The sequence below is a fragment of the Leucoraja erinacea genome, unplaced genomic scaffold, assembly GCF_028641065.1.
Source record: "Leucoraja erinacea ecotype New England unplaced genomic scaffold, Leri_hhj_1 Leri_97S, whole genome shotgun sequence".
Classification (NCBI taxonomy): Eukaryota; Metazoa; Chordata; class Chondrichthyes; order Rajiformes; family Rajidae; genus Leucoraja; species Leucoraja erinaceus.
Genome location: NW_026576927.1, coordinates 232,926 through 249,092, shown reverse-complemented (window position 1 = coordinate 249,092; position 16,167 = coordinate 232,926). Strand labels below are relative to the sequence as shown.

The window sequence follows — 16,167 nt, the reverse complement described above, 5'->3', positions numbered from 1 at the left end:
GACGTCATTCCTTCACTGGAAGGAGGTGTTGACGGGTGCGTCTGTAGATAGAAACATAGAAAATAGGTGCAGGAGTAGGCCATTCAGCCCTTCGAGCCTGCACCACCATTCAATATGATCATGGCTGATCATCCAACTCAGTCTCCTGTGCCTGGGGATGATCAGCCATGATCACATTGAATGGCGGTGCTGGCTGGAAGGGCCGAATGGCCTACTCCACCTATTGCCTATCAGCCATTATTGAATGGCAGAGTAGACCTGATGGGCCGAATGGCCTAATTCCGCTCCTATAGAAACATAGAAAATAGGTGCAGGAGTAGGCCATTTGGCCCTTCAAGCCTGCACCGCCATTCAATATGATCATGGCTGATCATCCAACTCAGTCTCCTGTACCTGCCTTCTCTCCATACCGCCTGATCCCTTTAACCACAAGGCTCACATCTAACTCCCTCTTAAATATAGTCAATGAACTGTGGCCTCAACTACCTTCTGTGGCAGAGAATTCCAGAGATTCACCACTCTCTGTGTGAAATGTCAGGCAAAATTGTCCCCCCCCCCCCCCCAATAATTTTAAAAGCGATTTCCGCCCAACCCACTGAGTTACTCCAACACTTTATGTCTATCTTTGGTATAAAGCATCATCTGCAGTTCTTTGTTTACATTTAATTTTGCTGACTGTATGCCTCGTTGTCACCTTCCCGATAGCTAACTATGATCCACTCTACATTTTCCTTCATCTTTGTCCCGTGATCTCTCGATTTTACACCTTACCCTTCCATATCTGACTCTCAATCTGGCTGTAAACTCCTATCTCATCAGGGACTAACTTTTACTGTACCACCCTACTGTGTTTTTTTTAATTGCTATTTATTTTTCACTTTTTCCTTCCGCCCACATTATTTAATATGTAAAAGAATATGTGATTCTGTTCCATTCTGTTTGTAGTTTGTTTGGTTGTTTGTTTGTTTGTCTTTTTGCACAAAGTCCACGAGCATTGTCACTTTTCATTTCACTGCACATCTCGTATGTGTATGTGACGAATAAACTTGACTTGACGACTTGACTTGAGAAAGGTCTCGAAACAAAACGTCACACATTCCTTTCATCGACAGATGCTGCCTGACCCGCTGAGTTACTCCAGCATTTTGTGTCTTCATTTGTAAGACAGCATCTGCAGTTCCTTGTTTCTAGACGATCTTATTAATGATCAGATCTGATTCTAAGGGGCAGTACAGTTTATACAAGCTTTTGCTACTAATGTTCCTGACCTGTGTCCTCTGGCATAAATGAAGGGACATTTGCTAAATTAAGAATCTGCCCAACAATGGCCGGAAATCTGTAGAATACCTAGGTTGCAAAATACCCAGGAAGCAGCCCAGACCATCACACAAACCAACCTCCCTTCCATTGATTCCATCTACACCTCACGCTGCCTCGGCAAGGCCAGTAGCATAATCAAGGACCAGTCTCACCCCTGGTCACTCCCATCGGGCAAAAGGTACAGAAGTGTGAAAACGAACGCACACCTCCAGATTCAGCGACAGTTTCTTCCCGGCTGTTATCAGGTAACTGAACCATCCTCTCACCAAGTGGTGTCTACCTCCTTGGAGACCCTTGGACTATCTTTAATTGGAATTTACTGGCTTTACCTTGCACTAAACGTTATTCCCATATCATGTAATCTATACACTGTGGACGGCTCGATTGTAATCATGTAATAACACATAGGGGGTGCCGCACAATGGCAGCCTCGCCAGCAGTCTGTCTGTCTTTTCGTATTATGTTGTTATTTTTAGTGTGTTTTAAAAATGTGTCGATATTCACTGGTTTGTTTTATGTGAGGGGTGGGGGAGGGGGTTGGGGGAAACTTTTTTTCAATCTCTAACTTTGCCGGAGATGCGATTGTTTTCCGGATCGTATCTCCGGTCGCTCTGCGGCCTAACACCATGGAGCTGGAGGCCTTGTTCGAGACTGACATTGAGCCCCACCGCGGGGACGTGGGCTTGCCATCAGAGCTGATCCCTAGCCTGGGATCGACGCTGCAACCGCGGCCTACGGATTCCACCATCGAGGAGCTCGCAGTCTCGGGTAAAGACTGATGTCAGGAAGCTACAAACAACGCAGAAGGTTTCGACCAGCCCCGACCCGGGGTCAGATTGCCTGGCGTGGGGGAGCTGAGAGTCCCCCCCCCCTCCCCGAAGTGGGAGCTTGATCGCCCCGACGCGGAGGGCCTGACCGCCAGCTACAGGAGTCAAGATCGTCCCGTTAACGGAAGGCTCGAGGCCCCCGACCACGGGAGAACAAAGAAGGGAAGAGACTGAACTTTTTTTTTCGCCTTCCGTCAGAGTGAGGAATGTGGAGTCACTGTGGTGGATGTTTATGTTAAAACGTATTTTGTCTGTTCAGTTGCTTTTTATTGGTATGAATGTATGATAAATGAAATTCCTCATATGTTGCAAAACATACTTGTCTAATAAAGTATGATTATGATGTATAGTCTTTCCACTGAGCATGCAGCGAGCACTTTTCACTGTATCATGGTACGCGTGACAAAGAAACTAAACCAAACAGATGGGATCACCTAATTATCACCATGGTCAGTACCGACATAGTGGGCTGAAGGGCCTCTTCCTGCGCTGTACTGTTCAATGTGTGGCTACGTTCACCCCGGAAACAGGTGTTTAGAACTTTAATTTTTGGTTAAGTGTGCATCGGGTCCATTATTCAAAATTATATCTACTTAAGCAACTGTACTAAATATCAATAATGTATTTCCAGTTAGCATCTATCCTTCTTTAACTATAAAATTCTGATCTTGTAGGTGGATGTGTGTGTGTGTGTATTTATTTGTTCGTGTGCGATCACATCTTTTCGAAAAAAACGACGCGCTAACAGTAATATTATTACATATTCCAATAAGAGATTTATCCCGTGAAGTCAAAAATCTTATCTGAAAAATTCATGCATTTTCACGAGTTATTAATCAAAATGTTCACAAATCCGCTAAAATATTGAAATCAAAAAGCCTGCTTTTCGCTGATGATGTCACAATGGATCTGCCTGCCTGCCTGCCGTCTGCTTGCACTGCGAGTGACGTCAACCCCCACCACTCCCTCCTCCCCGTTATTCAAAAGTCGGCCCGTCGACTGAAGACCAAAGATCATAGTTGAAGACTGCAGCGGCCTTTGGTCACCCGCTCACGCCTCGGCTCGGATTTCCTGAAACTTCCAAGAGCTCCCGAGAGCATTGATCGATGCACGCTTGTGCCTCGGCTCGGGTTTCTTCTCTCGCACCTCTCTCTCCCCACAGTCAGTGTGTGTGTGTGTGTGTGTGTGTGTGTGTGTGTGTGTGTATCTCTCTCTCTGCAGGCCGCCCATCCCCCCCCCCCACCGCAACTGCGCGTTGAGGGGATGGGACCCAACGGGTCCCCTTTGCTCCAGTATACTAAAACTCTTTCCTTTGTTCTCAACATTCTAAATTTCCATGTGTATGCTGGATTGTGTTGGCTTTCTTTTAATCTCCTTAATTTGTATCCTCTTCCAAAACGCTTGAACCCAGCCTTCCCATTTTCACACACGCCACTCACATAAATATCTTCCCGTCGCATTCCAACCGATATTTCCAACGTTTTTTTAAGTTTTAATCGTTTGTTACAAAAAATGACTGCTTTTTCAGTGATGATGTCACAGTGCCATCTCACAGACGTCCAATCACTGTGGATCTCATTTACATATGACATCACAATGGGGCTGGGGTGGGAGATTGCATTTGTGGAAACACATGAAAGGTTGCGATCAAACTGGAATCCAATCCAATAGCACATGTTGTCCAGCCCCCCTCCCTCTCTACCAGCCCCCCCCCTCCCACTCCACCCCCCTCCTCATCTCTCCCACCCTCTGTCTTCCCCCTCCCCCTCCCTCTCCCTCCCTTACCCTATCTACCCCTGCTCCCTCCTCTCTACCCCTCCCTCTCTAGCCCCCTCATACTCCCCCCCCTCTACTCCCGTCTCCCTCTCCCCTCCCTCCCCTCCCCTCCCCCTCCCTCTCTACTCTCTCCCCCCCCCACTCAACCCCCCTCACCCTTTACCTCACCCTCATCCCCTTTATCCCTCTCCACCACTCCCAACCGCGCCTGTACTGTTGGGGGCTATGAGTGAGTGGATAGGGCGGGGGATGGGGGAAAAGGAGCGAATGAATAATATTCATATATCAGGGAGGGGGGGGGGGGGAGCCTGTGTGTATGACGCCGTTGAGGGGACGGGACCCGACGGGTTCCACTTGATCTAGTCAACAATAAAACTCAAAAGGCACTTGCATTAAGATTTATTTCCCAGACAATATACAGGTGTAATTTGTGCCTAATATCAGAATGAGTGGTCTGAAACTCACATTGGTTCAAGTAATCTAAAGGTGCAGCAGGTGGATTTTCCGCTGATGTGTTAAAGGTCAGAGCTGTGCTCACACAATGGAACTCAGAATGTGGAGTTGATGGGACTCAGGTCTGTGGCCAGTTCATTTTCTACCGTCTATTTTAGTCTTGATCAAGGGCACACAAATCCTCATTTTCCTGCAGAAGATAATTGAAGAAATTATTAATAACGATGTACATTTCCAAAAGTCTTTGATTCTATGCCTGCACGCTGCATCTTATCCAAAATACTTTTGATATTTGAATGCTCCCTCAGTCTTTCGTTTAGTTTAGAGGTACAGTATGGAAACAGGCCCTTCAGCCCACCGGGTCCATGCCGACCATCGATCACCCGTTCATGGTGTTATTCAAGCGTTATCCCATTTTCACATCCACTCCCTACCCACCCAGGGCAATTTACAGATGCTAATTGACCTGCTTATCTTTGGGATGTGGGAGGAAACCAGAGCACCCAGAGGAAACCCACGTGGTCCGTACAGACAGCACCTGTAAGTCAGGATGGGACAAGGGACTCTGGCGCTGTGAAACAGCAGCTCTACAACTCTACGCCACCCTCTAAATTCATTCCAACATCTTTTTTTAAGACGAGTTTTGTTGAGCAAGTCAGCATTTAACACCCTTTGTTAACTGAGGATTAAACCCCTGATTTGAGGAAGGGCATTCTTGCTATTGAGGGAGTGCAGCGTAGGTTCACCAGGTTAATTCCCGTGATGGCGGGACTGTCATATGCTGAGAGAATGTGGAGCAGCTGGGCTTGTATACTCTGGAGTTTAGACAGATGAGAGGGAATCTTATTGAAACATAAGATAATTATGGGTTTGTACATGCTGGAGGCAGGAAACATGTTCCCGATGTTGGGGGAGTCCAGGACCAGGGGCCACAGTTTAAGAATAAGGGGTAAGCCATTTAGAACGGAGACAAGGATACAGAGAGTTTTGCACACAGAGAGTTGTGACTCTTGTGAGTTGTGCGGTTCTCTGGATACTTTCAAGAGAGAGCTAGATAGGGTACTTAAAGATAGCAGAGTCAGGGGATATGGGGAGAAGGCAGGAACGGGTAGTGATTGGGGATGATCGGCCATGATCACATTGAGTGACGGTGCTGGCTCGAAGGGCCGAATGGCCTACTCCTGCACCTATTGATCCAAGGGAAAGTGACAGCGATTTAGATAAATGTGGTCCATGCGCTGAAGGCTGTTTTGAAGAAGCTTGCACAATTTTTCTTCAGGGACAACAAACAAATTTGAAGTCAGGGGGCCGCGTGATAAGAGACAATAGACAATAGGTGCAGGAGGAGGCCATTTGGTCCTTCGAGCCAGCACTGCCATTCAATATGATCATGGCTGATCATCCCCAATCAGTGCCCCAGAGAGGACATCTTTTGGTGGTAGTAACCCCCATTCCCCTTCTGCCCAATAAAAGGTTGCAAGATTAAGAGCTTCAGCTGAAGAAGCCTTGATGAGTTACAGTGGATAGTAGATAGTTACAATAGATAGCACACACAGTTCCCCAAAGAGAAACGGAATATTTAAGTACAATCCAGGATATTTGATCAAGTCTTTAGAGACCTTCATATCCACTTAATTGAGCTTTGAGTGAATGGTAGAGAATAACAAATTGGCCAAGATTACAATTGTAACGTGAGACAAAACACAAAGTGCAGGCGTAACTCAGCGGGTCAGGCAGCATCTCCGGAGAAAAAGGATGGGTGATATTTCGGGTCAGGACTTTATTTTAGTCTGAAGAAGGGTCCCCCACCCGAAAAGTCACCCATCCTGCTGCCTGACCCCAGCTGCATTACTCCAGCACGTTGTGCCTATCTTTGGTGTAAAGCAGCATCTGCAGTTCTTTGTTTCTACAATTGTAACTTTGCAATCTTTGCCAAGGTAGACAAAAATGCTGGAGAAACTCAGCGGGTGAGGCAGCGTCTATGGAGCGAAGGAATAGTTGACGTTTCAGGTCAAGTTCCTTCTTCAGACTGATGTGGGGGTGCAGGGTAGAAGAAAGGAAGAAGCGGAGAGACAGTGGGCTGTGGGAGAGCTGGGAATGGGAGGGGAAAGAGGGAGAAAGCAGGGACTACCTGAAATTGGAGAAGTCAATGTTCATACCGCTTGGGCGTAAACTGCCCAAGCAAAATATGAGGTGCTGCTCCTGCAATTTGCGGTGGGACTCACTCTGGCCACGGAGGAGGCCCAGGACAGAAAGGTCGGATTGGGAATGGGAGGGGGAGTTGAAGTGCTGAGCCACCGGGAGATCAGGTTGGTTATTGCAAACCGAGCGGAGGTGTTGGGCGAAGCAATCGCCAAGCCTGCGCTTGGTCTCACCGATGTAGAGCAGCTGACACCTAGAGCAGCGGATGCAATAGATGAGGTTGGAGGAGGTGCAGGTGAACCTCTGCCTCATCTGGAAACACTGCTTGGGTCCTTGGATGGAGTCAAGGAGGAGAGATCTTTGCCAAGTAGTAGGCAAGGGGAAGGGTGGATGGGGAAGGAGGCGTGTGTGGAGGCACTAGTCTAAGTTCATTATTTCATGATTTGAATGTGATTTGTTTCCCAGTGGATGAGCTCATGTTCCTCAGTGATAGAAGATTTAGGCTATTCGTCCCATCAAGTCTACCCCATTCAATCATGGCTGATCCATCGTGAGAGTCACATAGGGGCAACAAAGGTTACAGGGAGAAGGTAGGAGAATGGAAAAATAGAGCAGACTCAATGGGCAGAATGGCCTAATTCTGCTCCTGTGCCTTATGTTGGTCTAGCTCATTGAAATTTGTTAAAATAAACTTAATTATCAAGTGGTGAATCCTTCTTTCAAATTAACCTTTGGCATCTTTCCATATCCAGCATCTTTAGTTAATAATTAAATGACTATAAATCAAAACTAATGCCAGCATGTTTGACTCAAATGTATCCCCTCTGGTCTACTCTGTGAATGTTAGCTTTCCTGTTCATTAATTGGAAGCATCTTCTCACACTCAGATGCGTAGCTACTTTCAAGTCTCTGCCAAGATTTACCCACCACTGGGGCCGACTGATGTCTTTCAGTATCTGCAGTTTAACAGACATTTGACTCCACAGGTGTATATGTATATAATTGTAATATTACCTCAGATTCCTTGTCTTCATCAGATGAAGAGATTAAGCATGTCTCATTAGTGTCTCTTCTTTCCTCTTCTAAAGGAAAAGCAATTATTCATTGGTATTAGTTCAAGTTCAAGGTCCAGTGAAATTTGAGTGACCATACAGTCATACTAAGTGAAAAGCAACAACAGCCACATAAAATAAAATGTAACATCAACATCCACCACAGTGGGATCCACATTCCTCACTGTGATGGGAGGCAATAGAGTTCAGTCATCTTCCTCCTTTGTTCACCCGTGGTCGGGGCTGTTGAACCCTCCGCAGTTCGCCGCTGCCGAAGGTCCGATGTCCGAGCCCTCTCGTCGGGATGATGGACACGCCGGCGCGGGACGGATCGGAACACTCCGCGGCATGGAGCTCCCGAGTCGGCCCCTTCTTACCGGAGACCGCGGCTTCACAGAAGACCACAGGCCCCGTGGTTGGAGCTCTCCACAATCCTCGGCAAAGGATCGCAGCTCCCGATGTTAAAGTCCGCGCCGGGCCGCTCTTCAGGAAAGGCCGCACCACTCCACGTTGTTGGAGATTCGATACGGAGAAAAATCGAATCTCCCTCGAGGTAAGTGATTGAAAAGAGTTTACCCCAATTCCCCCCCCCCCCCCCCCATGCCCCCCACATAAAACAGACCAAGAAACGATAAAACATACTTTTAAAACATACTTAAATTAATAAAAATAGAGAGGGGACAGACAGACTGTTGGCGAGGCGCCCATTAAGGTGGCGCCACCTGGTGGTTCAGTTAAACGTGTTTCAGAATTCTGACAGCTAACTTGTACAATGGTCATTCTAGATGCTTCCGGATTTCAAAAGCATGGCATGAAGAAGATCTGTGGCAATTCATGGGCGTAGAAATTCTTTGACAAAGTGCAAAGCTTTTGTTCTCCAAGCAAACACATTTAGTATAAATTGTGCACGTCAAGGTTAAGGGACAGAAGTTTAGGGGTAACATGAGGGGGAACTTCTTTACTCAGAGAGTGGTAGCTGTGTGGAATGAGCTCCCAGTGGAAGTGGTGGCGGCAGGTTCGTTGGTATCATTTAAAAATAAATTGGATAGGCAATGGATGAGAAGGGAATGGAGGGTTATGGTATGAGTGCAGGCAGGTGGGACTAAGGGAAAAAAGTTGTTCGGCACGGACTTGTAGGGCCGAGATGGCCTGTTTCCGTGCTGTAATTGTTATATGGTTATATGGTCATACATTTCTAAATGCTCAAACTAAAAACCCAATTGGATCCCTGCGGCAAATGGATGCATGCAAGGAGGCAGCTGGAGCTCAACATTCACGTTACGCAGGGTGCCGCACATCTTCACAGAGTGATGTCAGTATCTCAGGCTCATGGATGGAGCAGCCCATTCACAACAACGCATCTTTCAACTGAAGAATTGAAGGTTCAGGAACGGCTATATTCCTGCGACCATCAGGTTCTTGAAGCCACCTACACAGTCCCAACCCTGCCTCTACAACAGAACACTATGGTATACCACTTCCACTGCTATGGACTGGTTTTGTTATCTATGTTTTAGCATCAATAGCTTGGTGTTTGTTTGGTCTACTTTCTTTGAAAAATTGTATGTATGATTTATATACCAGTAAGATTGTGTGTGCTGTGTGCTGGTGATGCAGCTGCAAGCAGGATTCTCATTGTAGAGCGATACAGCATGAAAACAGGCCCTTCAGCCCAACTTGTCCACAGCGACCAACTTGTCCCATTTCAAAGGTCAAAGTCAAAGGTCAAAGTATCCTTTATTGTCATTCAGACCTTTCGGTCTGAACTAAATTTTGTTGCCTTGCAGTCCTACATATAATAAAATAACAAAACACACAATAAGCACAAATTTACCATCCACCACAGTCAGTTCACCAGACACCTCCTCACTGTGATGGAAGACAAAAGTCTTAAAGTCTTTGTCTCTTCCCTCCTTGCTCTCCCTCTGCGCTGAGGCGATCCAGGCCTCCGATGTTGTGACCCCTACACTAGTCCCACCTGCCCGCGTTTGCCCCATATCCCTCTAAACATGTCCTATCCATGTCCCTGTCTAATTGTTTCTTAATTGTTGCAACAGTCAAGTCAAGAGAGTTTTATTCATCTTACTGGTATATAAATTCTTGCTCGCTGTAATACCATTGTTGAGGAGACCCGTTGTCTTGTCAAACACATTTCATTGTACCGTTGACCCTGTGTTAACCTACATATGACAAATAAAACTGAACTGAACTGAGTAATATTGTATGGTAATGGTCATGGGAGCCATACAGCTTAACATGGATATCTTCACCAATGTGTCTTCCTAGATTTACCTCACAACCCAACTGGAATCTGGGCTAATGCCAGAAATATGTGGCTCAAAGAAGAAACACAACGTTAGCATAATCAAACTATATTAACAAACTGGATTTTTGGTACGTACCTTTATCAGTGAGAGATGGCTGAGTTGAGTAGTCCCTGGAAAGTAATACCATAGTAAATGTTATTTCTTTCTAATTTTAATAAAATGTCAAGCTATTAATTCTAGGTTTTGCTTTTCTTCTTGAAATGGTTACTTCATTACACCACAAGCAACCCGAGCAATCTTGTCAGGGGGCAAACTATATAAAGTGCACTAATTTCCTTATCTGCGGCAGAAGCCATCAGACCACTTCCCATTCTCAGCCTTGGGCAGGAGCCGCAAGGGTTCGAGTACAGTACTGGGACAGTATCTTCAACAAACATCCAGACAATAACGACAATGTAAACTATTCAATTTGTAACAGCAAGATTTTAAATGTCACTGTCACAATTAAAAAAAAAATCACTTAAATAAAAATATTAACAAACAGTTTGTCCCAGCTGTTATCAAGCAACACTTGGTTTATACTCTCTAGAATTTAGGAGATTGAGAGGGGATCTTATAGAAACTTACAAAATTCTTAAGGGGTTGGACAGGCTAGATGCAGGAAGATTGTTTCCGATGTTGGGGAAGTCCAGAACAAGGAGTCACAGCTTAAGGTTAAGGGGGAAATCCTTTAAAACCGAGATGAGAATAACTTTTTTCACAGAGAGTGGTGAATCTCTGGAACTCTCTGCCACAGAGGGTAGTTGAGGCCAGTTCATTGGCTATATTTAAGAGGGAGTTAGATGTGGCCCTTGTGGCTAAGGGGATCAGAGGGTATGGAGAGAAGGCAGGTACGGGATACTGAGTTGGATGATCAGCCATGATCATATTGAATGGCGGTGCAGGCTCGAAGGGCCGAATGGCCTACTCCTGCACCTAATTTCTATGTTTCTATGTTAACACAACCATCCCACCAACAAGTAGAGACCCGTCCTGAGATTGGAGGAACAGTACCTCATATTTCGCTTGGGAAGTTTACACCCCAGCGGTAGGAACATTGACTTTTCTAACTTCAAGTAAGCCTTGCTTTCCCTCTCTCTCCATCCCCCTCCCCCTTCCCAGTTCTCCCACCTGTCTGACTGTCTCCGACTACATTCTATCTCGATGTCCTGCCCACTCCCGACATCAGTCCGAAGAAGGCTCTCGACCCGAAACGTCACCCATTCAGAGATGCTGCCTGTCCCGCTGAGTTACTCCAGCATTTTGTCTACCTCTGACAGTCAGTACGGACTGGATGGACGAAATGGCCTCCAATGTTGCAAGTGGTACATAATATCAATGGGTCAATTATAATTGTGAATGGGCCCCACTAGTGGGACAGTCGGTTTCACTGTATCTGGCAGCACTGGTAGGATTTGGAAACACAAATGCAAAAAACAGTGATATCGATTACAATACACCAAATATCTGCAGGTAGCTGATTGACAGTGAGCAACGCTGTTCTTCATTGCTCTCTAAATTGGAGCAAGTGTACGGGGTGAATGAATTGGAGGAAAGTATAGTTCTCTGTATTTGTGTTTAGTTTCATTTGGTTTACAGATACAGCGTGGAAACAGGCCAAGCAGCAATCCCCCAGTACACTTGCACTATCACACACACTGCGGACATTTTTTTTTTTTTTTTAAACAGAAGCCCAATTAAACTACAAACCTGTACGTCTCTTAGAGTGTGGGAGAAAACCAGGGAAAACCCACGAGGTCACGGGGAGAAGGTACAAACACCGTACAGACAGCACCCGCAGTCAGGACCAAACCCGGGTCTCTGGCGCGGTGAGGCTGCAACACTACCGCTGCTAGATAGGCGCTAGGTTATGCATGGTAAAGATGGATTATAGATCACGTACAGACAGAGGAGATTAGTTAACTTGGCGTCATGTATAGCATTGAAATTGTGGGCTGAAGGGCCTGGACCTGTGCTGTACTGTTCCATGCGGTATGGACTATGTTGTAAGGAGGTCCAGAGCTAGGATATCTCAGAACCCAAACATTGCAAAGAAATTTATCTTCTGATTTTTCAATCCAGGTTTAACCCTCCCGTTTCAGAAGGAACTACAGATGCTGGAAAAATCGAAAGTAGACAAAAAATGCTGGAGAAACTCAGCGGGTGAGGCAGCATCTATGGAGCGAAGGAATAGTTGACGTTTCGGGTCAAGACCCGTCTTTAGGCTTTAGAGATACAGCGTGGAAACACCGAGTCTGCGCCAACGGCCAGTGGTCACTCTGTGCACTAACACTATCCTACACAATAGCAATCATTTATTTTTTTACCAAGGCAAATAATTTCTACAAATCTGTACGCCTTTGGAGTGTGGGAGGAAACCGGAGCACCTGGAGAAAACCCACGCGGTCACAAGGAGAACTCTGTACCGACAGCTCCCGTGGTCAGGATCGAACATGGGTCTCGGACACAAGGGCTTGAACACACTAGAGGCAGGAAACATGTTCCCGATGTTGGAGGGGGGTCCAGAACCAGGGGCCACAGTTTAAGAATAAGGAGCAAGCCATTTAGAATGGAGACGATGAAACAGTTTTTCTCACGGAGAGTTGTGAGTCTGTGGAATTCTCTGCCTCAGAGGGCGGTGGCGGCCGGTTCCGTGGGTCTCTCTCTAGCTACCTCTCTCTTGAAAGCATCTAGAGAACCGGCCTCCACCGCCCTCCGAGGCAGAGAATTCCACACACTCATAACTCTGTGTGAATAAGTGTTTCCTCGTCTCTGTTCTAAATGGCCAACCCCTTATTCTTAAACTGTGTGGTCCCTGGTTTTGGACTCCCCCAACATCGGGAACATGTTTCCTGCCTCCAGCGTGTCCAAACCCTTCATAATCCTATATGTTGCAATGAGGTCCCCTCTCACTTTCCCGCCTGTTTCTATTAACTTCTGTGGTCCAAAAAACAATCTTGTCTCAGCCATGGATATATTCATTGATTCAGTTTCCATCGCTCTCTGGGATAGATTCACAACTTTCTCCATCTCCAGACAGTCCGTTCAGCAGTTTCCGACACATGCTCAGCGCGTCTGTGTCACTTTGCACAAAGTTCCTTTCACAAGTTTTGAAGAAAACAGCAACATAAATTGCAGGCAATGTAATTGTCGACATCTGACGCAGACAATACTGACCTTGCTTTCTTTTCCACTTGGCCGAGTAAATTTTTGTAAGTGGCAATCTCTTGCTCGAGCTGCGTCTTTACGTTTAATAGCTCCTGAAACTCATTTGTGTGACGGACAATCTTTTTTTCCAGCACTTTACTGCACTCTCTCTGTCTGTATATATCTTTGTCCTTTTCTATCAGCGAGTTCTTCATTAGTTCATCCTTTGGAGAGAACAAGGTATTCAAGTACACCAGTCGTGAAGCATGTTAAAACAGCCAAGGTAGACAAAAACGTTGGAGAAACTCAGCGGGTGAGGCAGCATCGAAGGAGCGAAGGAAATGGGCGACGTTTCGGGTCGAGACCGAGGTTTCTCCGGCATTTTTGTCTACTTTCAATTTTTCCAGCATCTGCAGTTCCTTCTTAAACATGTTAAAACAGCCATGTGATTATCACAATTTACTGAACTCAGCAGTAAAAACATGACATTCATTTCACTCAACTGAGCAGCGGGGGGGGGGGGGGGGGGGGGATGGGGGGGGGGGGAGATGGGGGAGAGAGAGGATGGAGAGAGAGAGAGGGGAGAGAGAGAGAGGGGAGAGAGAGACGGGGAGAGAGAGAGACGGGGAGAGAGGGACGGGGGGAGAGAGAGGGAGAGAGAGAGGGCGAGAGAGAGGGGGAGGGAGACGGGGAGAGAGAGGGAGGGGAGAGAGACAGAGAAACAGAGAGGGAGGGAAATTAAATGCCAATGACAAAAACCCCAATATGGATGCATGTGCAGGAAGGAACAGCAGATGCTGGTCTTTACCAAAGATAGACACAAACGCTGGAATAACTGCAGGTCAGGCCATCTCTGGAGAAAAAGAATAGGTGATGGTTTGGGTTGGAACCCTTCCTCAGGCTGAAAGTAGATGTGGGGGAGGAAGAAATAAACTGAGTAAAGGCCTGAACAAGTCAGGGTCAGCAACAGGTGACCTAAGGAAGGGTGGAGCCCACAATGGCCCATTGTTGGCTGGGGAAGGTGTGATAACAAGGATGCGACTAGTGGACTAGCATGGAGGGAAGGGAATGCAGGAGTTATTTGAAATTAGAGGAATCATCCTTCACAAGCTGCCCAAGTGAAACACGAGGTGATGCTCCATGGCTAGGTGGAATCTGGACAGATCGAAGGCTTAAAAGCAAAAATGACTTGTGTTTTATAGTCCCTTTAAAGTAGCAAAGCAAAACCAGAATGCTCTAGACGAGTATCAATAAACAAAATTTAACACTGCATCAAAAACTTTGTCAATGCAGTAGCTTTGAAGATACTATTTGTTAAGCTGAGGGAGTGGTTGAGCAGGCTCGGACTTGAATCCGTGGAGCACAGGTGGAGGGTGCATGGAACGAGCTGCCAGAGGAGGTAGTTGATACATGTACTAGCACAATGTTTTGGCCAAGTACATGTATAGGAAAGGTTTAGAAGGATAAGGGCCAAACGCATGTAGGTGGGACGAGTGGAGATGGGGCATCTTGGTTACCATGAGCAAGTTGGGCCGAAGGGACTGTGACCATTCTATATGACTATGTTGCAGTCGGGCTTCCACCTAAGCGAAAGAAAATAACACAGATATATATATATAATTAACATAAAAGGATGATACTTACTTTTAATTTCAGCTCATTCACCTCCTTGCGATAGCATTCAAGTTCCTTCTTGGCACTTTCCAATGCTTTGGAATTTGTATCCTCAAACTGTAAAAGTGATTAAAGTAATTTAGACATTCAGGATTCAAGAGATTTAAGAGAGTTTATTGTCATGTGTCCCAGATAGGACAATGAAATTCTTGCTTTGCTTCAGCACAACAGAACATAGTAGGCATTGACTACAGAACAGATCAGTGTGTCCATATACCATTGTACAAATATATACACACATGAATAAATAAAACAGATAAAGTGCAAATAAACAGATAATGGGCTATTAATGTTCAGAGTTTTGTTTGAGTTGAGTTCAATAGCCTGATGGCTGTGGGGAAGTAGGTGTCCCTGAACCTGGTCGTTGCAGTCTTCAGGCTCCTGCACCTTCTACCTGAAGCTGAAGGTAGCGGGGAGATGAGTGTGTGGCCAGGATGGTGTGGGTCCTTGATGATGCTGCCAGCCATTTTGAGGCAGCGACTGCGATAGATTCCCTTGATGGTAGACATGTGGCTGGAAGGCAGAAATTGCTTTTAAAACATGGGGGGGGGGAGGGGGGCACACAATGAGGCCTGACATCTAGGACAAGTGGTCACCAACCTATGGCCCGCGGGCCGGATCTGGCCCTTAACCCGAAATCAAGCGGCCTGCGGGCTTGTTTTTTTTCTATTTGTTTTCGCTGCAGGCAGTCCCGGGGCACGCAGGTGACCTGGTCGCTACAGCCAGACCTGGGGCAGGCGAGCTGACCTGGGACTGGCTGTGGCACCCAGGTCACAAAACATGGGTGGAATTTCCCCCCCACCGCCCAAAACATGAAGGGGTTAGCCCCCCACCCCCACCTCCCAGGATTTCCACCCATTCGGGCTGGAAAGGTGCATTAAACGTGTGGAGGAAAGAACTGCTGATGCGGGTTTAAACCAAAGATGGACACAAAATGCTGGAGTAACTCAGCGGGACAGGCAGCATCTCTGGAGAGGAGGAATGGGTGACGTTTGAAGGAGGGTCTCAACCCGAAACGTCACCCATTCCTTCCCTTCAAGAGATGCTGCCTGTCCCACTGAGTTACTCCAGCATTGTGTGTCCACCTGCATTAACTGTGTGACACACTGAGCCAAGTACATCTTTGCCGACACACATAAAATTGCCATCAGTATACGGGCAGCGCAGTGGCGCTGCAGCAGTAGAGTTTAGTTTACTTTAGTTTAGACAATAAACAATAGGTGCAGGAGTAGGACATTCGGCCCTTCGAGCCAGCACCGCCATTCAATGTGATCATGGCTGATCATTCACAATCAGTACCCCGTTCCTGCCTTCTCCCCATATCCCCTGAGTCCGCTGTTTTTAAGAGCCCTATCTAGCTCTCTCTTGAAAGTATCCAGAGAACTGGCCTCCACTGAGGCAGAGAATTCCACAGACTCACAACTCTCTGTGTGAAAAAGTGTTTCCACATCTCCGTTCTAAATCAAAGTC

At 46.5% G+C, this 16,167-nt stretch overlaps 1 protein-coding gene across 1 annotated transcript in view; it reads right to left on the bottom strand.

Annotated features, from left to right (window-relative positions):
- Positions 1-4,311: 4,311 nt before the first annotated feature.
- Positions 4,312-16,167, bottom strand: part of LOC129695185 (vimentin-like) — a 36,852-nt gene continuing 24,996 nt past the window's right edge. Inside the window, exons 5-9 of the mRNA XM_055631957.1 lie at positions 14,668-14,754; positions 13,054-13,247; positions 9,973-10,007; positions 7,533-7,600; positions 4,312-4,566 (exon numbers count right to left, since the gene is read on the bottom strand). Of these exons, the coding sequence (XP_055487932.1) occupies positions 4,531-4,566; positions 7,533-7,600; positions 9,973-10,007; positions 13,054-13,247; positions 14,668-14,754 (420 nt within the window). The 3' untranslated portion in view covers positions 4,312-4,530. The remainder of the gene's footprint in view (positions 4,567-7,532; positions 7,601-9,972; positions 10,008-13,053; positions 13,248-14,667; positions 14,755-16,167) is intronic.